At 42.5% G+C, this 26,070-nt stretch overlaps 1 protein-coding gene across 5 annotated transcripts in view; it reads right to left on the bottom strand.

The window, feature by feature from the left end:
• The window catches only part of lcmt1 (leucine carboxyl methyltransferase 1), a 142,847-nt gene that overhangs the window by 59,206 nt on the left and 57,571 nt on the right, over positions 1-26,070 (bottom strand). For all 5 annotated transcript variants that reach the window (XM_059979891.1, XM_059979894.1, XM_059979890.1 and 2 more), the window contains exons 5-7: positions 13,362-13,438; positions 10,262-10,323; positions 8,602-8,704 (exon numbers count right to left, since the gene is read on the bottom strand). In XM_059979891.1, the coding sequence (XP_059835874.1) occupies positions 8,602-8,704; positions 10,262-10,323; positions 13,362-13,438 (242 nt within the window). The remainder of the gene's footprint in view (positions 1-8,601; positions 8,705-10,261; positions 10,324-13,361; positions 13,439-26,070) is intronic.

Below are 26,070 nucleotides of genomic sequence, written 5' to 3'. Positions count from 1 at the left end.
CTGGGGGGTGGGAACTGAACTGAAGTGACAGGGGAAGGGGAGGTTGGCTCACAAATAGAGAAAGCTTGGAGACACATGTGAAAAGGAGGATAGGCAGGTGACAGAGAAAGGATGCACTCAGACCAATGGCTTGAGATGTGTCTATTTTAATGCAAGGAGTATTATGAATAAAGCAGATGAGCTTAGAGCGTGGATCAGCACTTGGAGCTATAATGTTGAGGTCATGTTGATGGCGCAGGGGCAGGGGTGGCTACTTCAAATGCCAGGCTTTAGATGTTTCAGAAAGGACAAGGAGGGAGGCAAAAGAGATGGCAGTGTGGCACTGTTGATCAGAGATAATGTCACGGCTGCAGAAAAGGAGGAAGTCTTGGAGGGTTTGTTGACGGAGTCTCTGTGGGTGGAAGTTAGGAATAGGAAGGAGTCAGTAACTCTACTAGGTGTCTTTTATAGACCACCCAATAGTATCAGGGACATCAAGGATCAGATAGGGAGACAGATTCTGGAAAGGAGTAATAATAACAGGTTTGTTGTGGTGGGAGATTTTAATTTCCCAAATATTGATTGGCATCTCCCTAGAATGAGGGGTTTAGATGGGGTGGAGTTTGTTAGGTGTGTTCAGGAAGGTTTCTTGACACAATATGTAGATAAGCCTACAAGAGGAGAGGCTGTACTTGATCTGGTATTGGGAAATGAACCTGGTCAGGTGTCAGGACTCTCAGTGGGAGAGCATTTTGGAGATAGTGATCAGAATTCTATCTCCTTCACCATAGCATTGGAGAGGGATAGGAACAAACAAGTTCGGGAAACATTTAATTGGAGAAAGGGGAAAGATAAGGCTATTAGGCAGGACCTTAGAAGCATAAATTGTAAACAGATGCTCTCAGGGAAACATACGGAAGAAATGTGGCAAACCTCCAGGGGATATTTGTGTGAGGTTCTGCATAGATACATTCCAATGAGACAGGGAAAGGATGGTATGGTACAGGAACGGTGGTGTACAAAGGCTGTTGTAAATCTAGTCAAGAAGAAAAGAAAAGCTTACAAAAGGTTCTATAAACCAGGTAATGATAAAGATCTAGAAGATTATAAGGCTAATGAAATTAGAAGAGCCAGAAGGGGCCATGAGAAGGCCTTGGCAAACAGGATTAAGGAAAATCCCAAGGCATTCTACAAGTATATGAAGAGGATAAGACATGAGAGAATAGGACCAATCAAGTGTGATAGTGGAGAAGTGTGTACGGAACCGGAGATGATGACAGAGGTACTTAATGAATACTTCGCTTCAGTTTTCACTACGAGAAAGGATCTTGGTGATTGTAGGGATGACTTGCAGCTGTCTGATAAGCTTGAGCATGTAGATATTAAGGAAGAGGATGTGCTGGAGCTTTTGGAAAGCATCAAGTTGGATAAGTCACTGGGACCAGACAGGATGTACCCCACGCTACTGTGGGAAGTGAGGGAGGAGATTGCTGAGCCTCTGGCGATGATCTCTACATCATCAATGAGGACAGGAGAGGTTCCGGAGGATTGGAGGGCTGCAGATGTTGTTCCCTTATTCAAGAAAGGGAGTAGAGATAGCTCAGGAAATTATAGACCAGTGAGTCTTACCTCAGTGGTTGGTAAGTTGATGGAGAAGATCCTGAGAGGTAGGATTCATGAACATTTGGAGAGGCATAATATGATTACAAATAGCCAACATGGCTTTGTGAAAGGCAGGTTGTGCCTTATGAGCCTGATTGAATTTTTTGAGGATGTGACTAAACACATTGATGAAGGTAGAGCGGTAGATGTAGTGTATATGGATTTTAGCAAGGCATTTGATAAGGTAGCTCATGCAAGACTTATTGAGAAAGTAAGGAGGCATGGGAGCCAAGGGGCCATTGCTTTGTGGATCCAGAATTGGCTTGCCAACAGAAGGCAAAGAGTGGTTGTGGATGGGTCATATTCTGTATGGAGGCCAGTGACCAGTGGTGTGCCTCAGGGATCTGTTCTGGGACCCCTACTCTTTGTGATTTTTATAAATAACCTGGATGAGGAAGTGAAGGAACACTCACAAAATGCTGGAGGAACACAGCAGGCCAGGCTAAATCTATAAGAAGCACTGTCGACGTTTCAGGCCGAGACCCTTCATCAGGACTAACTGAAAGGAAAGGCAGTAAGAGATTTGAAAGTAGTGGGGGGAGAGGGAAATGCGAAATGATAGGAGAAGACCGGAGGGGGTGGGATGAAGCTAAGAGCTGGAAAGGTGATTGGCGAAAGTGATACAGAGCTGGAGAAGGGAAAGGACCATGGGACGGGAGGCCTCGTGAGAAAGAAAGGGGGAGGGGGGGAGCACCAGAGGGAGATGGAGAACAGGCAAACAACTAAATATGTCAGGGATGGGGTAAGAAAGGGAGGGACATTAACGGAAGTTAGAGAAGTCAATGTTCATGCCATCAGGTTGGAGGCTACCCAGCCGGTATATAAGGTGTTGTTCCTCCAACCCGAGTTTGGATTCATTTTGACAGCAGAGGAGGCCATGGATAGACATATCAGAATGGGAATGGGACGTGGAATTAAAATGTGTGGCCACTGGGAGATCCTGCTTTCTCTGGCAGAACGAGCATAGGTGTTCAGCGAGACGGTCTCCCAGTCTGCGTCGGGTCTCACCAATATATAAAAGGCCACACTGGGAGCACCGGATGCAGTATACCACACCAGCCGACTCACAGGTGAAGTGTCGCCTCACCTGGAAGGACTGTCTGGGGCCCTGAATGGTGGTGGGGGAGGAAGTGTAAGGCAGGTGTAGCACTTACAAGGATAAGTGCCAGGAGGGAGATCGGTGGGAAGGGATGGGGAGGACAAGTGGACAAGGGAGTCACGTAGGGAGCGATCCCTGCGGAAAGCAGAAAGAGAGGGGGGGGGGGGGGGAGATGTGCTTGGTAGTGGGATCCCGTTGGAGGTGGCGGAAGTTACGGAGAATTATACATTGGACCTGGAGGCTGGTGGGGTGGTAGGTGAGGACAAGGGGAACCCTATCCCGAGTGGGGTGGCGGGTGGATGAGGTGAGGGCAGATGTGCGGGAAATGGGAGAGATGCGTCTGAGAGCAGAGTTGATGGTGGAAGAATGGAAGCCCCTTTGTTTAAGAAAGGAAGACATCTCCTTCATCCTGGAATGAAAAGCCTCATCTTGAGAGCAGATACAGTGGAGACAGAGGAATTGTGAGAAGGGGATAGCATTTTTGCAAGTGACAGGGTGAGAAGAGGAATAGTCCAGGTAGCTGTTAGAGTCTATAGGCTTGTAGCAGATATCAGTAGGTAAGCCGTCTCCGGAGATGGAGACAGAAAGATCAAGAAAGGGGAGAGAGGTGTCGGAAATGGACCAGGTAAATTTGAGGGCAGGGTGAAAGTTGGAGGCAAAGTTAATGAAGTCAACAAGCTCAGCATGCTCAGCATTAATTCTCAGTAACTTCCGCCACCTCCAACGGGATCCCACTACCAAGCACATCTCCCCCTCCCCCCCTTCTGCTTTCCACAGGGATCGCTCCCTACGCAACTCCCTTGTCCACTCGTCTTCCCCCATCCCTTCCCACCGATCTCCCTCCTGGCACTTATCCTTGTAAGTGGAACAAGTGCTACACCTGCCCTTACACTTCCTCCCTCACCACCATTCAGGACCAGGCAGTCCTTCCAGGTGAGGCGACACTTCACCTGTGAGACAGCTGGTGTGGTATACTGCATCCGGTGCTCCCGGTGTGGCCTTTTATATATTGGTGAGACCCAACGTAGACTGGGAGACCATCTCGCTGAACACCTACCCTCGGTCCGCCAGAGAAAGCAGGATCTCCCAGTGGCCACACATTTTAATTCCAATTCCCATTCTGATATGTCTATCTATGGCCTCCTCTACTGTCAAAATGAATCCAAATTCAGGTTGGAGTAACAACTTATATACCGGCTGGGTAACCTCCAACCTGATGGCATGAACATTGACTTCTCTAACTTCCATTAATGCTCCTCCTCCCTTTCTTACCCCATCCCTGACATATTTAGTTATTTGCCTGTTCTCCATCTCCCTCTGGTGCTTCCCCCCTCCCCCTTTCTTTCTTCCGAGGCCTCCCGTCCCATGATCCTATCCCTTCTCCAGCTCTGTATCACTTTCGCCAATCACCTTTCCAGCTCTTAGCTTCATCCCACCCCCTCCAGTCTTCTCCTATCATTTCACATTTCCCCTTCCCCCCACTACTTTCAAATTTCTTACTATCTTTACTTTCAGTTAGTCCTGACGAAAGGTCTCGGCCCAAAATGTCAACAGTGCTTCTCCTTATAGATGCTGCCTGGCCTGCTGTGTTCCACCAGCAATTTGTGTGTGTTGTTTGAATTTCCAACATCTGTAGGTTTCCTCGTGTTTGCTGAGGAAGTGAAGGGATGGGTTAGCAACTTTGCTGATGACACAAAGGTTGGGTGTGTTGTTGGTAGTGTGGAGGGCTGTCAGTGGTTACAGCAGGACATTGATAGGATGCAAAACTGGGCTGAGTTGTGGCAAATGGAGTTCAACCTGTCCCTTTTTCCCTCTCTCACCTTGCCTCCATGCCTGCCCATCACCTTCCTCTGCTGCTCCTCCCCACTTTTCTTTCTTCCATGGCCTTCTGTTGTCTACTGTTAAATTCTCCCTTCTCTAGCCCTGTATCTCTTTCACCAATTAACTTCCCAGTAATTTACTCCTCCAACTCGTGGTTTTACCTATCATCTTGTGTTTCTCCTCCCCCCCCCCCCCCCGCCACTTTTTTAACTTTACTCATCTTTTTCTCCAGTCCTGCTGAAGGGTCTCAACCCAAAATGTTGGCTGTACGCTGCCTGGCCTGCTAAGTTCCTCCAGCATTTTGCGTGTGTTGCTGTATCTGTATCTGTTGGGTATGTTCTGCATTTCACAACTATTCCCATATTCTCACTGTTACTGCTCCCAATGACTCATCAATCAGAGACCCTTATTTAGAGTGTATCGCAATTTCACCTTGGTTTTTACCATCAGAAATACCCACCCCCCCGCACAATTTCGCACTCTCTTTTCACCTTAACAGACTCTTTCAATTTCATTCCCAGTATTGAGAAAGTGGTTAAACAAACTTTTGACCTCTGCACTTCCATTTTGTGCCCTAACTAATGAAGGTAATATACCATGACAACACAAGTGAATCTGCAGATGCTGGAAATAAATAAAAACACAAAATGCTGGCAGAACTCAGCAGGCCAGACAGCATCTCTGGGAGGAGGTAGTGACGATGTTTCGGGCCGAAACCTGAAACATCTCCTGATGTTCAGTTTTGGAACGACAAAATTGGTTTCATTTCTACTTCATTGGAAGAGGGATGGTGTTGCACAACGGAAAGAAGTATCCTGGAGTAAGGATGGAACTTCTTCTGCACAAATACCAAACATGATGACCACACCCACCAACTTAATCGCTGACTGAAATGTAAACTGTTTATTCCCTTTCTTGGTCCTGTGAAATATCCGTAACAAAATCTACATTCTTCAGAACTCAAGCTTTAAAATAGAAATGTTGCACAGCCTGGGGTATAAGCCGACCCCTTTTGAAGAGGTTTTTGATGTAACCAGAAACGATCACAAGATCTCATATGCCGGTACACAGCTTTGCCGGATCCGGACCCTGGAAATTTTGTGAACTAGCACCTGCTAAGAAAACAGGCCTACACATAGTAGAGCATTATAGGTGAATGCTTAATAAGTAAATCAGGGAGAGAAATTTTGGATTAGGTTTCCAATGGAAAAGAATCCTCTGAAATGTAACCCCCTGAAACCATTTAGTGCCCATAGTAATCTCGTTAAAACATAACACGGGGTGGCGGGATCAGTACATGTACTCAGTATTGAGTTTGCGACCACCATGTACAAAAGATTAAAACAAATGCGATATGATGCTGGCTTCAAGCTGAAGGTTGTTGATTTTGCTAAAGGAACAAATAATTCTGCAGCTGCTAAGAAGTTTAGTGTAAACAAGAGAGAGTGAGAGAGTGGCAAAACGCAGAGGACACTCCGAGGGAAATGCCAAAGACGAAATGTGCAAACCGCGGGAAACGTCAGCGGCCAGAACTGGATGAAAAAGTTTTAGAGTGGGTGAATCACCAGCGATCGTCTGGATACATTGTTACCAGAGAAATGATTCGAGTTCAAGCGTTGAAATGGGACGAAAAACACCGTGAGGTCAGCGAGAATTTCAAAGCTACACAAAGTTGGTGCACCTGATTTATAAGTAGACGTGATCTTGTGTTGAGACAAAAAACAAAGATTGCTCAGAAAATTCCTGTGGGGTGTTGTTTACGTTCAAGAACGCTGCTGGATGGATGAAGCAGGTTGCTTGAAGTGGATTAAAGAGGTGTGGCATTGATGTCCCGAAGGTGTCAGGAAGGAAAAGTCGCTACTTGTCTGGGACACGTTCAAAGCGCACTTGTCAGGTGAGACAAAAGCAGCATTGAAAGCTGAAAATACGGACATTTCAGTCATCCCCGGTGGTTTGATGTCCATGCTTCAGCCACTAGATGTGAGTTTAGACAAAGAATTCATGCATCGACAGCAGAACCAATTTGACTCAAAAACAGCCAATAAACAGGAGCTGTCTTCCGGGTATTCGTTTTTCCAAAGTTGGCACCCTCTGTATAAGCCGACCCTCTAATTTTAGGACCAAAATTTAGGGCCAAATTCTTGGCTTATACACCGGAATTTATGCTAGTTTTACAGTACCTGGAAGTTGGTATGAGGGGATGTCCGAGGTAAGTTTTTCCACACAAAGTGGTGGGTTCATGGAATGAACCAGAAGGTAGTAGAGGAGATTATAATAGGCTCTTTTAAGAGACTTTTAGATAGGTACATAGAGCTTAGAAAAATCGAGGGCTATGCGGTAGTGAAATTTCAGTCAGCTTCTAGAGTAGGTTACATGGCTGGCACAATATTTTGAGTCTCAACACCGAACCTTGTGGAACACCTCTGTAGTCTCTGGCAGCCAACCACAAAAGGATCCTTTTATTCTCACTCACTGCCTCCTACCAATCAGCCAATGTTCTAAGCTTGCCAGTAACTTTCCTGAAATGTCATGGGCTCTTAACTTGATAAGCAGCATCATGTGTGGCACTTTGTCAAAGGCGTTCTAAAAGTCCTTATATCCACTGCATCCCCTTTATCTATCCTACTTGTAATCTCCTCAAATAATTTTCCCTTAAGGAAACTATGCTGACTTCATTCTATCTTGTCCTGTGTCACCAAGAACTCCATAACCTCTCCTTAACAACTGACTGCAACATCTTCCCAATTCCTGAGGTCCAGCTAACCGGTCTATAATTTCCTTTCTGTTGCCTTCCTACTTTCTTAAAGAGTGGAGTGATACTTGCAATTTTCCAGTCCTCAGTCCAATGGTTTTTTTTGAATGATCATTACGAATGCCTCCACAATATTTACTGCTACCTCTTTCAAAACCCAAGGGTGCAGTTCATCTGGTTTGGGTGACTTAGGAAAAACTTTTTCACCCAGAAAGTTGTGCATCTATGGAATGCTCTGCCTCAGAAGGCAGTGGAGGCCAATTCTCTGGATGCTTTCAAGAAAGAGTCAGATAGAGCTCTTAAAGATAGCGGAGTCAAGGGATATGGGGAGAAGGCAGGAATGGGGTACTGATTGTGCATGATTAGCCATGATTACATTGAATGGCGGTGCTGGCTCAAAGGGCCGAATGGCCTACTCCTGCGCCTATTGTCTATTGACTTAAGTACCCTTAGATCTTTCAGCTTTTTGAGCACTTTCTCCTTTGTCACAGTACTCATTTCTCTATCCTCACACACTTCAATATCAAACACACTGCTCGTGTTTTCCACAGTGAAGACTGATGCAAAATATTAATTTCTTTCATCAGCCATCTCCTTGTCCTCCTTTACTACTTCTCCGGCCTCATTTTCTAGTGGTGCTATATCCACTCCCATCTCTCTTTTATTTTTCACTTACTCGAAGAAGCTTTTACTATCAGATTTGATATTGTTTGCTAGCTTCCTTTCATGTTTCATCTTTTCCCTCATAATGATTCTTTTAGTTGCTCTCCATAGGTTTTTGAATGCTTCCCAATCCTCTACCTTACTGTTAATTTTTGCTTTGTTTTATTCCCTCTCTTTTGTTTTCACATTAGCTTTGACTTCCTGTCAGCCACGGTTGTACTATTTTGCTATTTGAGTATCTCTTTGATTTTGGATTACAGTTATCCTGTACCTTCCTTTTTTTCCCCAGAAACACATGGCATGGCTGCTCTGCTGTCACCATTGCTAGCATCTCTTTCCAATTTACTTTGGCCAACTCCTCTCTCATACCACTGTTATTTCCTTTACTCCACAGAAATACTGCAACATCAGACTTTACTTTCTCCCTATCCACCATGATGTTAAAGAAGGAAGAAGCAGACTTGCGTATCAAATGCCCTTCCCCTCTTCCTACTTTTCATGGTGTAAACCTATCTACAGATGCCCACAGAGGGGGAGTTGAGGTCATAATGCACAGTCAAAGTTCCATGATTTTATTGGAGTTAGTGTTGTAGCAGGATAGTGACAAGAATCAGGATGTACTTACTTTGTATCCAGACCAAATTTCTTCAATCTTTCCAACAGCGTGGGGAGGTCACGGAGATCTTGCCCAACAATGGTATAATGATCAGAGTCCATGCTGCAACCATCTGACAAGGTGTCAAAGTTAATATCTTAACTGAACATTCTTCATGATTACTTGCAGTTCAAAAATATAAAAAATAATTTTAATTGCCCAACATCATTTGCAGAGATCTGAAGTTAAATAGTTTGCTGTGCTGAAACACATTGGAGAGTCTGCAACCTCTCCTACCACATCAAGCTAGACACGATGAAAAAGTAGTAACCAACAAGCATAATATATTCACGCAATATCATTTAAAAACCAAACATGCTGAAGTTGCATAACTAATCTAATTGTCCAAATTCAGGACTAGAATTGAAAAATGTAACTCCATGTTTTGTGGTATAAGATATGGGTTTCAGTAGGACTGGATCAACTGTTATGCACAATAATTTGTCCAGCTAGTTAATAAGTGCTCATGATATTATCAGAAAGATACTAGCATGGGTTGAAGATCGGCTAAGTACCAGAAGGCAAAGAGTGGGAATAAAGGGGGCCTTTTCTAGTTGGTTGCCAGTGACTGCTGGTGTTTCACAGGAGTCAGTGTTAAGACCATTTTTTTTCACTTTATACGTCAATGATTTGGATGACAGAATTGATGGCCTTGTGAACATGTTGGCAGACAACATGAAAACATGTAGAGGGTTCAAAGTGTTGAGGAAGCAAGGGAGTCTGCAGAAGGACAAGACAGATTAGGAGAATGGGCAAAGAAGTGGCAATGGAATAGAGTGTAGGAAAGTGTATAGTCCTGCACTTTGGTAGAACGAATAAAAGATTAGTCTATTTTCTAAGCAGGGAGAAAATTCAGAATTTAGAGGTGCAAAAGGGAGTCTGTGTTCAGGATTCCTTAAAGGCTAACTTGCAGGTTCATACAGTGGTAAGAAAGGCAAATGCAATGTTAGCATTCATTTTGAGAGGACTACAATTTAAAGGCAAGGATATAATGCTGAGGCCTTATAAGGCATTGAACAAACCACTGGGAGGATTGAGAGCAATTTTGGGCCCCTTTTTTAAGAAAGGATGTACTGGCATTGGAGAGGGTCCAGAGGAGGTTCATAAAAATTATCCTGGCAATGAAAGGGTTCATGTATGAGGAGCATTTGATGGCTTACACCTGTGCTCGCTGGTGTTTAGAAAAACAATGAAGGATCTCATTGAAATTTATCAAATATTGAAATACCTGGAGTGGACATGAAGATGTTTCCTACAGGTATGACTTCAATAAAAGTATGTCAAATAAAGTGTGGTGAATCTGTAGAATTCATTGCCACAGACAACTTGTGGAGGCCAAGTCAATGGGTATATTTAAAGTGGAGATTAATAGGTTCTTGATTGGTAGGGGTATCAAAGGTTACAGGGAGAAGGCAGGAAAATGAGGTCATGAGGGATAATAAATCAGCCATGATGGAAATGGTAGAGCAGGTTCGATAGGCCAAATGGTCTAATTCCATTCTGATCTCTTATGGCCTAGTTCAGGGAACAATTGTACGCTTGGACCAAACAACAGATCATGTTAGCCATTTAAGCACCAATAATATTTGAGGGAGAGCAGACATCAAAAATATTTCTTTTTCTTTCTCACCTATCAGCAGGCTACTACTTGAATGGGTTTCTAGAATTGGCTTTAACAGTGGAGGCTTTGTTCTAGAGGAAAGAGTAAAGAGTTAAATATCATTTATTGACAATGATACGATACTTTAATCGGTTTACAGAAGAAAATATTTCAAAGGTAGATGACTCAGCCCAAAAAATATCAAAATGCCAAATTAATAATATCAACAGCATCACTCACAAAAATATCTGGAACAGCAGATACACAATTTAAGTTTCAAAACAATATCTCTCAGTTGTTTAGCAACAGTAATCCAAATCTTTGAATCTATTCAAAATTCAAGTGACATGCCCAAATGTACATACTCAAAATTAGAAAACATGCTATTTGCTATGCATATTATTTATACATATATCCTTAAACCTACCTCCTATGCAAAAATTAAATCAAATCAATATAAACATAACCTGTGTCAATCCTAACCATAGACTAACAATTATCGGAGAAACATACAAATTGCTGGAGGAACTCAGCCGGCCAGGCATCATCTATGGAAAAAGGTACAGTCAACGTTTCTGGCCGAGACCCTTCAGCAGGACCTGGAGAAAAAAAGATGAGAAGTGTTGAAGGGTCTCGGCCCAAAACATCAACTGCACTTTTTCCCACTGAGTTCCTCCAGCATTTGTGTGTGTTGCTTGGATTTCCAGCATCTGAAAATTTTCTTGTTTGTGTCTTTAATCACTGGAGAATTATTTTTGTACATAAATAACTTTTCCCTCAAATTAAATTTCTGATTGCTCCAAGTATTATAAATTTACAAAAACATCCTTACAGTAGTTGCATTTGTCCGTTCCACTGCCTTTTTATTACCTTCTTTAGATAAAAATTTTAAACAAAAGAATATTAGCTACAAGCAGATTTTGCAGAGTGTACAACTCTCTAAATTGCATCAGTAGATTCTGGCTAGCTAAATTACCCAACCCATCTATTGCTATTGATTTAACATTAATTGGGAATAGTAAAAATTTAACAGCTCTCCCCAAGTCTAGCTCATCAGCAGAAGCTGTTTTGAGCTGATAGGTACTTCAGTTTATCTGATGATTATATAACTGACTTTTGCAACATTTGAAGCAGTGAATATCCTCTGTAGATTTGACTTTAATATCAATTTACCACATCTGCAGTTACTGTTTTAAACCCTGACATAGTATGTTTGAAAAGCTTTCTGGGAATAAAGGAAATAACAAACCAACACTGCAGCTCTGACCACTATCTCTCCTTAAATAATAAAGTTGCACTGGGGTTATCAATATGATAGCTCTGCTCAAAAATAAAAGGATTTAACTAAGTTCTCCCCATGACTACATGGGTTTCCGCTGGGTGTTTTGGTTTCCACATTCCAAAGGCATACAAGTTAGGGTTAGCAAGTGTGAGCATGCAATGTTTGCACTGGAACCATGGCAACACTCGCAGGCTGCCGCCAGCAGATTCTCAGTATAAAACCATGCATTTGCCTCGTGACAAATAAATAAAGCACACTGTGGGCTTAAGGGCCCATTCCTGTGTTGTACTATTCTAAGTTCTCAGTAATTCGAAAGTTTACATTAATGTTCAGCTTCCAGACAACACAGTATGGAATTACATTATTTATTTTTCATAATTACCTAAGGTAATTAAGAGTAGCTATAATAGATGTGCAAAAAGTATATCAGCATTTTGGCAAATTTTGAAAAGTTAGTAAACATTTATCTTACAAAATGCTAAAGTGTCTACTGGTAAAAAGAAGATACAGTCAGCCCTCCTTATCCGCAGGGGATTGGTTCCAAGACCCCCCCCCCCACCCCCCGCAGATACCAAAAATCATGGATGCTCAAGTCCCTTATTTAACCTGAAGCAGTGCGGTGGTCTTTAGGAATTAGTGGAACCCCAGACTTTATTTAACATGTTCAGAGCAGTGGACATTAGGACCCTGCGTAGCTCTGAATCCCTGGCGTTTCTTTTCACAAAAATAATCATGATCGCGATTGAAAATAGGGTGGAAGTAATAAAGCGATCGGAAAGAGGTGAAACGCCATCAGTCATTGGAAAAGCGTTAGGCTACAGTTGGTTAACGATTGGAACAATTTTAATGGAGCATTTGAAAGGACCTGCCCCGATGAAAGCTACAATTATTACTAAGCAACGCTTAGTAATTATTGTTTAATTATTGAAATACATATGTTTCTTAAGTGTTTTATATGCATAGAAAGGTAAAATATGTACTATATACTAAGAAAAATGTTTGACTAACTGACGCTAAATAATACAGGATGTACCTGTTCGGATTTCAAATCCGACTTAAAGACGGACTCAGGAACAGAATTCATTCATAACCCGGGGACTGTCTGTACTTATAAGTCATTTCTAGATTTACTTACAATACCTAATACAATGTAAATGCTATGTAAATAGTTGTTATACTGTATAGTTTAGGGAATAATGACAAGAAAAAATAGTCTGTACATGCTCAAACAATGAGTGCTGGAGAGAGAACTAAAACCACAAGATGCTGGCAGAACTCAACAGGCCAGACAGCATCTATGGGAGGAGGTAGTGACGACGTTTCAGGCCGAAACCCTTCATCAGGAGTGAACTTCTGGGTTTTCCCGTTCCGCGGTTGGTTGAATCCGCGCATGCGGAATCCACAGATAAGGAGGGCCGACTGTACAATGAATTAAAGAAGAAAGTAAAGATTCCCAATGATTCTTAAATTGAGATATAAATAGTTGTCTCCCAGGCAGAATTGGTCCCAATGCACTTTTATTAAAAAATAACATCTGCTGTATTCTCAACATTTGGCACACATCTCCTTGTTCAATACAAAAGGATGATTGCCTTTATCATCAGTTGTTGATTCCTCAGTTAATTGACAGCACTGCAGCACCACCTCTAGGGAAGTGCATAATTTCAGAAAATCATGTTCATTGAAATAGGAAATCGAGTTTCTCATTCTCTACCTTCAGAATAAACAATCTATTACATGAATCTATGACACATTATATTGTTATACTATGTAAACACTATATGCCCTGCTCCTGAAAAGATATAAAATTATAAATAAAGTTGTGAATTAACAATCAAATGAACTTACTTAATTAAGTGTATTTTTCTCATGACAATCATTGGAAAGTCAATTTCAAAGTATTTTTTTGGAAGGATGTTTTGATCCTGAGTTTGAAAGAAAAAACAGATAAATACACATTTAACACAGGGGAAATAGTTTGAATATACATGTCAAAGAGATGACGGATTCAAGCTAAAAACACCTAACAGTCAGGCTTTCACCGAACACTTAATTTCATTGAATGAAAGATTACTGACCTGAAACATTAATTCCATAGCTTTTCAAGTATTTTCTGTTTCAGATTTCCATGGGTTTTCTTTTTTGCACTTAAGCATGTGGTTCTATTTATTTAAAGTCTTCTGATCAAGTAGGAATTGTATGAAGGACCTTCAAACCACACTGAGAAATAGTCAGTGTGGTTATTACAGGACACACAATTTAGCTACCACGTTGCCTCTATTAACAATTGTCACCACACTTCTAAAGTACTGCACTGGCACCACAATTCACTGAATTAACCAACAGAGAAGCTGGTGCAGGAGGCAGGGCTTCAGTTTCTAGGATTATTGGGAACTCTTCTGGTGGAGGTATGACCTGTACAAAAGGGACCAATATTCTTGTGGGCAGATTTGTTGCAGGTTGTGTCAGTGGTGAGGAAGGCAAATGCAACGTTAGCCGTCATTTCAAAAGGTCTTGAATACAAGAGCAGGGATGTGATGCTGAGGCTGTATATGGCGCTGTTGAGGCCTCACCTTGAGTATTGTGAACAAGTTTTGAGCTCCTCTTCTACAAAAAGATGTGCTAGCATTGGAGAGGGTCCAGAGGCAGTTCACAAGAGTGATTCCGGGAATGAAAAGGGCTATCATATGAGGAACATTTGATGGCTCTTGATCTGTACTTGCTGGAATTCAGAACGATGAGGGGGGATCTCATTGAACATTTTGAATATTGAAAGGCCTAGACAGAGTAGATATGGAGAGGTTGTTTCCTGTGGTGGGACAGTCTAGGACGGGGGTCGGCAACCTGCGGCTCCCGAGCCATTTGTGGCTCTTTCACCTCTGTGCTGCGGCTCCCTGTGGCTTTGGGAAATAATTGGTCAGTATTTAATTAAAATTTATTTTATGTTAGTTTGTTAGCTTTTGAAATGTAATTCTAAATTTGAAGATTATGGTGATCTTGTACAATCTAAGTGTGGCGACACATTTCCTCACAATTAGCCAGCATTCCGGCTAAGGGAGATAGCCTACGGGGGTTTGTGAGTACGCGTCTTTTGCAGCATCTGCGTCCATGGGGGCTGGGTTGAGGGAGGCTTAAAAGCAAGGCTGTTTAGTTCGAATAAAGTTATTCGACTGCAGTTTACTGACTGCGTGAGCACACCGCTACAACGTGTTTTTATCGCTATTAATATACGTCACCACTGCCAATACCTGACACCCGCCAGTGCGCGATTTCTTTAATTTTTCGATCCAAGGTAAGCCAACTATGGAGAATTCTAAAAAAAGAAAAGTGACTGAAGAAAACAGAACGTTTAATGATACGTGGACAGATTCATTTGCTTTCACTGTTGACGAGACTGGTTTACCGGTATGCTTAATATGCAATGAGAAACTAGCAAACAACAAAAAGTCAAATGTCGCAAGGCATTTCCAGAATAAACACGCAGCCTTTGCTCAAAAATATCCGGATGGAGATGAGAGAAAAAAAGCCGTTTCGGAACTGATGCGGAAGGTTGATCTGAGCAAAAATCATTTCCAGAAATGGATGAAGTCTGGAAAATCAACGACATACGCCAGTTATATTGCCGCTCAGGAAATAGTCAGGCACGGGAAGCAGTTTACAGATGGTGAATATATAAAAGAATCTTTCATTAAGATTTCAGAACATCTATTCACGGACTTTAAAAACAAGAGTGAAATTGTGCAGAAAATCAGGGATATGCCCCTCTCTGCAAAGACTGTCAAAGACAGAACCATAAAAATGGCAGAAGACATCACAAGACAGCAAATTAAAGACATCAATTCAGCTGTGGCCTACTCGATTGCCTGTGACGAGTCTAAAGACAAAGGTGATATTGAACAAATAGCGTTGTTCTGCCGGTATGTAAACTCTGCCGGGCCACAGGAAGAACTGATTGAGTTGATACCTCTAAAAGACCAAACACGGGGGGAGGCTGTCTTGAATTGTTTAAGAGCCAAAGGAATAAAGACCACCCATCTGGTGTCAGTAGCTACTGATGGGGGCACCGAATATGACGGGAACGCACAAGGGAATTGTGGCTTTACTGCAGAAGTCGCTGGACAGAAAGCTGCTGACTTTTCACTGCATCTTGCACCAAGAGGCACTGTGCGCTCAAACATTTCCTCCGGAATGCACAGAAGTAATGGATGTTGTCATTCAGATTGTCAATAAAATAATGGCAAAAAGTTTAAATCACCGTCAATTCCGTTTGTTACTGGACGAGCTGGAAATTGCATATTCTGATCTCCTGCTGCACAACAAAGTCTGATGGTTGTCCAGGGGGGAGGTGCTGAAACGCTTTGTCGCGTGTCTGGAAGAAGTGAAAACTTTCCTGGGCAGCAAAGGGCTCAACTTTCCTGAGCTGGAACAGCCAGAGTGGCTGGAAAAGCTACACTTCATGGTAGACATGACAGCGCACCTGAACACGCTGAACACAGCTCTTCAACGGGGTAAGGACGTACAGCCCTGCACATGTTGGAGGATGTTTTGGCATTCGAGCGCAAGTTGACGTTGCTTGCCAGAGATTTACAGAAAGGCACATTGTCTCACTTCCCCAATTTGAGAGAGTTCAAACAAGGTCACGACATGATAAATTCGGAGTATTTACATTCTGCAATCATCGCAATGCAAACATCGTTTGGGAAACGCTTCTGTGAGTTCAGAGAGGAAAAAAACACATTATCCTTCCCGGTCACTCCCCTAAGTATCGATCCATCCCTACTAAATACGACTGCATTGTCAGGTGTGAGTCAACCTGAACAAGTATGATAAATATTTTAATTGCCTATTATTTTACGTATATTCATATGTTTTCATTGTTCAGTGAAATAGTCCTTTTATTTTTCAGGTTGACAGCTGGCTGACGTTATTTTTGGTTTGCTGCTGGCGGCAAATTTAAGTTTGGCGTTTTTCATAAATACAAGGAGGACTCAAATAGACGTTGAGTATTTTACTTAAAAGTAACCTTCAACCCAACGTCTTTTTTTCGGAGTTCAAAATGTTTTTGTTGCATGCAGAAATGTAATTTCATTTTCTCTGCAGGAGTTCATCAATTTCATAAATGCAACAAATTATAGTTTGTTTATACATAGCATAAAGGCAAAACAAAACGTTGTATGCAGTGTTATTTCATTTTAAATGTCAAGCGGGTTTTGCGGCTCCCAGTGTTTTCTTTTCTGTGGGAAACGGGTCCAAGTGGCTCTTTCAGTGGTAAAGGTTGCTGACCCCTGGTCTAGGACAAGAGGGCACAGACTCAGAGTTTAGCTAGAGTGTGGTGAATTTGTGGAATTTGTTACCACAGGCAGCTGTGTAGGCCAGGTTGTTGGATATATTTAAGGCAGAGGTCGATAGGTTCCTGATTGGACATGGTATCAAAGTTTACAGGGAGAAGGCAGGGAAATGGGGTCGAAGAGGGTAAAAAAGGATCAGCCATGATTGAATGGCGGAACAGACTTGATGGTCCAAATAGCCTTATTCTGCTCCTATGTCTTATAGATGTGAATACCCCAAAATAAAAGTACTTTTTTTTGTCTTTGACTTTGCAGCTGAACATCACTAAGACTAAGGAGGTGGTGGTGGACTTCAGGAAGGTGAAAAAAACCTGAATTCTCACCACCATCAAGGGATCAGAATTGGAAGTCCTCTGAGACTACAAATACCGGGGTCTGTACAAGAAGGGACAAAGCCAATTGTACTTTGTGAGGAGGCTCCGGTCATTTAATGTCTGCAGACATTCTATGACTCATTGGTGGCCAGCATTCTATTCTATGCTGTAGTCTGCTGGGGCAGCAGGGTGAGAGCAGCTGATGCCACGCAGATCGACAGGCTCATCAGTAATGCTGATTCGGTTCAGGGGGTTGAACTGGATTCCCTGGTGGTTCTTTCTGAGCGAAGGATGCTGCAAAACGTATGGAGCATTATGGACAATCCCTCTCACCTCCTCCATGACAAACAGAGGGGCACCTTAAATAACAGACTGATTCCACCAAGGTGCACCGCTGAACACTACAGGAAATCCTTTCTTTCTGTGGCTCAAAGACTTTACAACTCCTCCTCCTTAAGTATACAAGTATATGGTTTCATTGCACATCTGTACTTTGCACTATTACTTTATATTGCACATTTTGTATTGTGATAAACCCCTAGGTTTATCTTGCTGTGGACTGTCATTTTTAAGAGAGAGTGCTTAAGTGACATCAGCTGGCAGCTTTCTCAGTTCCTGTTTGATTCTTACTGAGAGAGCAAGGGGGCGGAATAGAGTTGTCGTGATGGGAGATTTTAATTTCCCAAATATCGATTGGCATCTCCATAGAGCAATGGGTTTAGATGGGGTGGAGTTTGTTTGGTGTGTTTCTTGACAGAATATGTAGATAAGCCTAGAAGAGGAGAGGCTATATTTGATTTGATATTGAGAAATGAACCTGGTCAGATGTCAGATCTCTCAGTGGGAGAGCATTTTGGAGATAGTGATCATAATTCTATCTCCTTTACAATAGCATTGGAGAGAGGTAAGATCAGACAAGTTAGAAAAGCATTTAATTGGAGTAAGGGGAATCATGAGGCTATCAGGCAGGAATTGGAGGCTTAAACTGGAAACAGATGTTCTCAGGGAAAAGAACAGAAGAAATGAGGCAAATATTCAGGGGTTATTTGTGTAGAGTTCTGTATAGGTATGTTTCAATGAGATAGGGAAGTTATGGTAGGGAACAGGAACAGTGGTGTACAAAGGCTGTAATAAATCTAGTCAAGAAGAAAAGCTTACAAAAGGGTCAGAGAGCTAGGTAATGTTAGAGATCTAGAAGATTATAAGGCTTTATAAGATTATAAGAAGCTTAAGAGAGAAATTAGGAGAGCCAGAAGGGGCCTTGAGAAGGCCTTGGCAGGCAGAATTAAGGAAAACCCCAAGGCATTCTACAAGTACGTGAAGAGCAAGAGGATAAGACGTGAAAGAATAGGACCTATCAAGTGTGACAGTGGAGAAGTGTGCATAGAACCGGAGGTAATAGCAGAGGTATTTAATGAATACTTCACTTCAGTATTCACTATGGAAAAGGATCTTAGTGATTGTAGTGATGACTTGCAGCAGATTAAAAAGCTTGAGCATGTAGATATTCACAAAGAGGATGTTCTGGAACTTTTGGAAAGCATCATGTTGGATAAGTCACCGGGACCGGACAAAATGTACCCAAGACTACTGTGGGAGGCAAGGGAGGAAACTCCTGAGCCTCTGGGGATGATCTTTGCATCATCAATGGGGACGGGAGAGGTTCCTGAGGATTAGAGGGTTGCGGATGTTCTTCCTTCATTCAAGAAAGGGAGTAGAGATAGCCCAGGAAATTATAGACCAGTGAGTCTTACTTCAGTGGTTCATGAGTTGATGGAGAAGATCCTGAGAGGCAGCATTTATGAATATTTGGAGAGGTATAATATGATTAGAATTAGTCAGCATAGCTTTGTCAAGGGCAGGTCATACCTTACGAGCCTGATTGAATCTTTTGAGGATGTGATTAGACACATTGATAAAGGAAGAACAGAAAATGTAGTGTATATGGATTTCAGCAAGGCATTTGATAAGGTAGCCCATGCAAGGCTTATTGAAAAAGTAAGGAGACATGGGATCCAAGGGGACATTGCTTTGTGGATCCAGAATTGACTTGCCCACAGAAGGCAAAGTGTGGTTGTAGAACCATAGAACATTACAGCACAGAAACAGGCTTTTTGGCCCTCCTTGGCTATGCCAAACCATTCTTCTGCCTAGTCTCACTGACCTGCACCAGGGCCATATCCCTCCAAACCCCTCTCATCCATATACCTGTCCAAGTTTTTCTTAAATGTCAAAAGCGAGCCTGCATTCACCACTTCATCTGGCAGCTCATTCCACACTTCCACCACTCTCTGCATGAAGAAGCCCCCCCCCCCCAATGATCCCTTTAAACTTTTCCCCCTTCACCCTTATCCCATGACCTCTGGTTTTTTTCTCCCCGGCCTCAGTGGAAAAAGCCAGCTTGCATTCACTCTATCTATATCCATCATAATTTTATACACCTCTATCAAATCACCCCTCATTCTCCTACACTCCAGGAATTAAGTCCTAACCTATTCAACCTTTCTCTGTAACTCAGTTTCTCAAGTCCCGGCAATACCCTTGTAAACCTTCTCTGTACTCTTTCAAACTTATTAATATCCTTCCTATAATTAGGTGACCAAAACTGCACACAATACTCCAAATTCGGTCTCACCAATGTCCTACACAACCTCACCATAAAATTCCAACTCTTCCACTCAATACTTTGATTTATAAAGGCCAATGTGCCAAAAGCTCTCTATACAACCCTATCTACCTGTGACACCACTTTTAGGGAATTATGTATCTGTATTCCCAGATCCCTCTGTTCTACTGCACTCCTCAGTGTCCTACCATTTACCTTGTATGTTCTACCTTGGTTTGACCTTCCGAAGTGCAATACCTCACACTTGTCTGCATTAAACTCCATCTGCCATTTTTCTGCCCATTCCTCCAACTGGTCCAAATCCCTCTGCAAGCTTTGAAAACCTACCTCACTGTCCACTACACCTCCAATCTTTGTATCATCAGCAAATTTGCTGACCCAATTTGCCACATTATCATCCAGATCATTGATATAGATGACAAATAACAATGGACCCAGCACTGATCCCTGTGGCACACCACTAGTCACAGGCCTCCACTCAGAGTAGCAATCCTCCACTACCACTCTCTGGCTTCTTCCATTGAGCCAATTTCTAATCCGATTTCCTACCTCTCCATGTATACCAGGCAAATGAATCTTCCTAACTAACCTCCCATGCGGGACCTTGTCAAGGGACTTACTGAAGTACACGTATACAACATCCACTGCCTTCCCTTCATCCACTTTCCTGGTAACTTCCTCGAAAAACTCTAATAGATTGGTTAAACATGACCTACCACGCACAAGGCCATGCTGACTGTTTCTAGTAAGTCCCTATCTATCCAAATACTTGTAAATCCTATCTTTTAGTATTCCTTCCAACAATTTACCTACTACCGATGTCAAACTTACCAGCCTATAATTTCCTGGCTTACTTTTTGAGCCTTTTTTAAACAATGGAACTACATGAGCTATCCTCCAATCCTCTGGAACCTGACCTGTGGATATTGACATTTTAAATATTTCTGCCAGGGCCCCTGCAATTTCAACACTAGTCTCCCTCAAGGTCCAAGGGAATACCCTGTCAGGTCCTGGAGATTTATCTACTCTAATTTGCCTCAAGACAGCAATCACCTCCTCCTCTTTAATCTGTATAAATTCCATGACCTCCATAGTTGTTTGCCTTGTTTCCATAGACTCCATTCCAACTTCCTTAGTAAATACAGATGCAAAAAACCCATTTAATATCTCTCCCATTTCTTTTGGTTCCATACATAGCTGAGGTAACAAAAGAAATTGATGAGGGTAGGGCAGTGAATATGGTCTACATGGACTTTAGCAAAGCATTTGACAAGGTCCCTCATGAGAGACTCATCCAGAAAGTCATGAGGCATGGGATAAGTGGAACCTTGCTGTTTGGATAAAAAATTGGCTTAAAGGAAGAAAGCAGAGGGTAGTTGTGGAAGGAAAGTATTCTGCCTGGAGGTCGGTGTCTAGTGGAGTGCCGCAGGAATCTGTCCTGGGCCCCTGCTATTTGTGATTTTTATAAATAACCTGGATATAGAGGCGTAAGGATGGGTGAATAAGTTTGTGGATGACACAAAGAGTGGAGGAGCTGTAGGTGGTCGAAGGTTACAAGAGGATATAGACAGTCTGCAAAGTTGGGCAGAAAAATGGCAGATGGAGTTCAATCCAGACAAGTGTGAGGAGATGCATTTTGGAAGGACTAACAGGATTAATGGTCAGTTACTTAAGAGTGTGGATGAACAAAGGGACCTTGGGGTTCAAATCCACACATCCCTCAAGGTCACATCACAGGTTGATACGGTAGTTAAGAAGGCAGGGTTGCTAGGCTTCATTAACAGGGCGATTGAGTTCAGGAGTAGAGAGGTCATGTTGCAACTCTACAAATCTCTGGTGAGACCGCACTTAGGGTATTGTGTTCAGTTCTGGTCACCTCATTATAGGAAGGATGTGGAAGCTATGGAGAGGGTGCAGAGGAGATTTACCAGCATGTTGCCTGGATTGGAGAACAAGTCATATGAAGCAAGGCTAGCAGAGCTGGGACTTTTCTCTTTAGAGTGTAGAAGAATGCGAGGGGACTTGATAGAGGTTTACAAGATTATGAGAGGCATAAATAGGGTGGATAGTCAGTACCTGTTTCCCAGGGCACCAATAACAAACACCAGAGGGCATATGTACAAAATTATGGGAGGGAAGTTTAGGGGAGACATCAGGGGTAAGTTTTTTTTACACAGAGGGTTGTGAGTGCCTGGAATGACTTGCCAGAGATGGTGGTGGAGGCTAAAACATTAGGGGTATTTAAGAGCCTCTTGGACAGGCACATGGATGAAAGAACAATGGAGGGTTATGGGGTAGTGTGGGTTTAGTACTCTTTTTTTTAAGGATTATATGGGTTGGCACAACATGGAGGGCTGAAGGGCCTGTACTGTGCCATAGTGTTCTATGGTTCTACCACTCTGATCTTCAAGAGGACCAATTTTATCCCTTACTACCCTTTCGCTCTTAACATACCTGTAGAAGCTCTTAGGATTATCCCTCACCCTGACTGCCAAAGCAACCTCATAACTTCTTTTAGCCCTACTGATTTCTTTCTTAAGTATTTTCTTACTCTTTTTTTACTCAAGCATCTTATTTCCTCCCTATTGCCTATGCATGTTATATATCTCTCTCTTCTTCTTTATCAGAGTTCCAATATCCCTCGAGAACCAAGGTTCCTTATTCTTATTCGTTTTGCCTTTAACCCTGACAAGAACATACAGACTCTGCACTTTCAAAATTTCTCCTTTGAAGTCCTCCCACTTACCAATCACATCCTTGCCAGAGAACAACCTGTCCCAATCTATGCTTTTTAGATCCTTTCTCATTTCTTCAAACTTGGCCTTTTTCCAGTTTCGAACTTCAACCCGAGGACCAGATTTATCTTTATCCATGATCAAGTTGAAATTAATGACATTATGATCACTGGAACCAATGTGTTCCCCTACACACACTTCTGTCACCTGCCCCAACTCATTTCCTGATAGGAGATCTAATATTGCATCCTCCCTAGTTGGTACATCTATATATTGATTTAGAAAACTTTCCTGAACACATTTCACAAACTCTAACCCATCTAGACCTTTAACAATATGGGAGTCCCAATCAATGTGTGGAAAATTAAAATCCCCTACAATCACAACTTTCTGTCTCCTGCAGTTGTCTGTTATCTCTCTTCAGATTTGCTCCTCCAATTCTCGCTGACTATTGGGTGATCTATAATACCACCCAATAGTCATACGTAAATGGGTCATATTCTGCATGGAGGTCAGTCACCAGTGGATTGCCTCAGAGATCTGTTCTGGGACTCTTACATTTCATGATTTTTATAAATGACCTGGATGAGGAAGCGGAGGAATGGGTTAGTAAGTTTGCTGATGACACAAAGGTTGGAGGTGTTGTGGATAGTGTGGAGGGCTGTCAGGGACATTGATAGGATGCAAAACTGGGCTGAGAAGTTGCAGATGGGAGTTCAGCCCAGTTAAGTGTGAAGTGATTCATTTTGGTAGGTCAAATACAATGGCAGATTATAGTATTAATTGTATGACTCTTGGCAGAGTGGAGGATCAGAGGGATTTTGGGGTCCGATGAGTCCATATGACGCTCAAAGCAATTGCGCAGGTTGACTCTGTGGTTAAGAAGGTGTATGGTGTATTGGCCTTCATCAATCGTGGAATTGAATTTAGGAGCCGAGAGGTAATGTTACAGCTATGTAGGACCCTGGTCAGACCTCACTTGGAGTACTGTGCTCAGTTCTGGTTGCCTCACTACAGGATGTGGAAGCCATTGAAAGGGTGCAGAGAAGATTTACAAGGATGTTTCCTGGATTGGGGAGCATGTCTTATGAGAATAAGTAAAGTGTAGGTTTCCGGTGATGTCATCGTCGAGAATGGCAGCTTAAGTCACTAGCTCCTCCGGAAAAACACCTATTAAGCCTCATTAACCCATCAAATATGGTATTTTTTGAAAAATATTTGAACTGAAAAGGGGACAAGAATGGGGAAAAAGAATGGAAATAAAAAAAGCGACACTGAGGAGCCTGTGGCCAAGAGGAGTGCAGCGAGCAGCTCTCCTACCCGACCGTGAGCTAGCAAGGCGGAATCTGGGCCTCGCTTAGGCGAAGCAGCGAAGATGATTGAAATCCTGAAAGAGATAAGGGAGTTCCAGAAAGAAATAAAGCAGCAGCTACATGATATTAAGTCAAAACTCGCAAGCGTCAATCAAAAAATAGCGGTGGCAGAGACCCGAATTGAGAAGGTGGAAGATCATGTTCAAAACGTTGAACGAATACTGAGTAAGATGATAAAAGTATTAAATCACCAAGAAGGTAAACTGCTTGACCTGGAGGGAAGATCACGGTGGAAAAATATCAGAATCTACAACGTTCCCGAAGGAGCGGAGGGCTCGTCTATGACGGAGTTTGTGGGGAAGTTGCTGTAGGACGCACTAGAGCTTCCCTCGACTATGGAGCTGGAAATCGAGAGGATGCACAGCGCGTTAGTCCGGAAGTCTACCCACGATAAGCCACGTTCAATAATGAATAAATTTCTTTGTAACAGCACCAAGGCGGAGATTCTACGAAGGGCCTGGGGTAAGAAGAGCGTGTTTTTAGATGACAAAGTAATATATTTCTACCAAGGTTTACCCCCCCCCCCCCCCCCCCGCGGTCCTGCAGAAACGTAAAGAATACTCTGAAGTAAAGCGAGTACTAAAGCAAAAAGAGATTAGATTTCAAACTCTGTACACTGCTAAACTTCGAGTGTTTTGAGACGACGGGACGTGGTTGTACCAGACAGTGGAAGAGGTGACTACAGACATGAAGACCAGGGGGTTGCCCGTCAGCGTGGTCAAACCGAGGGAAAGCCTGGCAGAGGAATTATCCCGCTCCGTTTGGGAAATAGTATGAGAATCCAGAAGGCAGGAGACGAGAGAAGTATATCAGGAAGAGACTGGGAGTTTCCCAAAGACAGTCCTCACCCCCTTCAGAAGATTTGGTTTGGCTAACTTTAAAAGTGTTGTGAAGCTAAATGGAAGCAAAAGTAGACGGTGATATACCTATCTCGAGAAATAGTTATTATAATATGTATTTTATATTACTTAGTTCTTATTCTTTATTCACTCACTTACTCCTTTTTCCCCCACCAAAATGAGAATATATATATATGTGTGTGTGTGTGTGTGTGTGTGTGTGTGTGTGTGTGTGGGTGCAGAGAGAGAGAGAGAGAGAGAAATCTTTTCTGATTAATGGATTTGTTCACTGACTTTTATGAATACTGCAATGGGGGCCCTCAACTCATAAGTAGCAGGGGTTATCCCCCACAGCTAGACATTTCCTCTAGCTCAACGCAGGGTCATCTACTAGAGACGTCAGCCTAGGAATCACACGTTCATTGCCATTTTTGTTATTATTTGTGTTTCTTGGTTCTTATTTGTTCAGAGAGTAGATAGATTAAGTTTTATTCTAATTTCAATGATACATTGACAGATAAATACAGATGGCTAAGGACAAGGTAAAATTCATTTCTTTTAATGTCAGTTGGCTATTAAATCCAATCAAACTAAGAGAATTTTATCCAAAATGAAAAAAGAACAAGCCCATGTAGTATATTCACAGGAAACTCATTTAAGTGATAATGAGCATAGAAAACTAAAGAGAATGGGCTTCACTAATTTGTTTTTCTCCTCATATAAATCAGGACATAGGAGAGGAATTGCTATTCTTATCTCAAGTAAGCTAAATTTTGAAAAAGTATTCGAAATGGGAGATAAAGAGGGCAGATATATTCTGGTAAGGGGGAATATAGATGGAAATTCAGTTACTCTATTGAATACATACACACCCCCGGGAAGTGATATTGGTTCCTTTCAGAAAATTACTGGTATTATGGTAACGGAAACAGAAGGTCTCCTGATATGTGAGGGGAGACTGTGGCGACCCATTTCCTAGCGTATCCGAACCGACTCACAATTAGATAGCCTACGGGGGTTTGCGAGCACAGAGCTTTGGAGCCTCTGCGCCATGGGGGGGCCGGTTGACAGAGGCTTAAAAGTGAGGCTGAAGTTTTCAAATAAAGTTTTTCCTACTGACTCCGTGTCGTAATTTTAGCGCAGCGTGTAGCACACTGCTACAATTGGTGACCCCGACGGTCCAAACGATTTTTGGACCAGAAATGACCGACGCCGCCTCTGTTCATGCGGTTTCGTTGAAACTGCCAGGTTTCTGGACACAGCGCCCGGACCTATGGTTCCAGCAAGCCGAAGCCCAATTCCACGTTCGCCAGATCACCTCA

This window comes from Hypanus sabinus, chromosome 9 (genome assembly GCF_030144855.1).
Source record: "Hypanus sabinus isolate sHypSab1 chromosome 9, sHypSab1.hap1, whole genome shotgun sequence".
NCBI lineage: Eukaryota > Metazoa > Chordata > Chondrichthyes > Myliobatiformes > Dasyatidae > Hypanus > Hypanus sabinus.
This window is presented reverse-complemented; position numbering and strand designations above follow the sequence as displayed.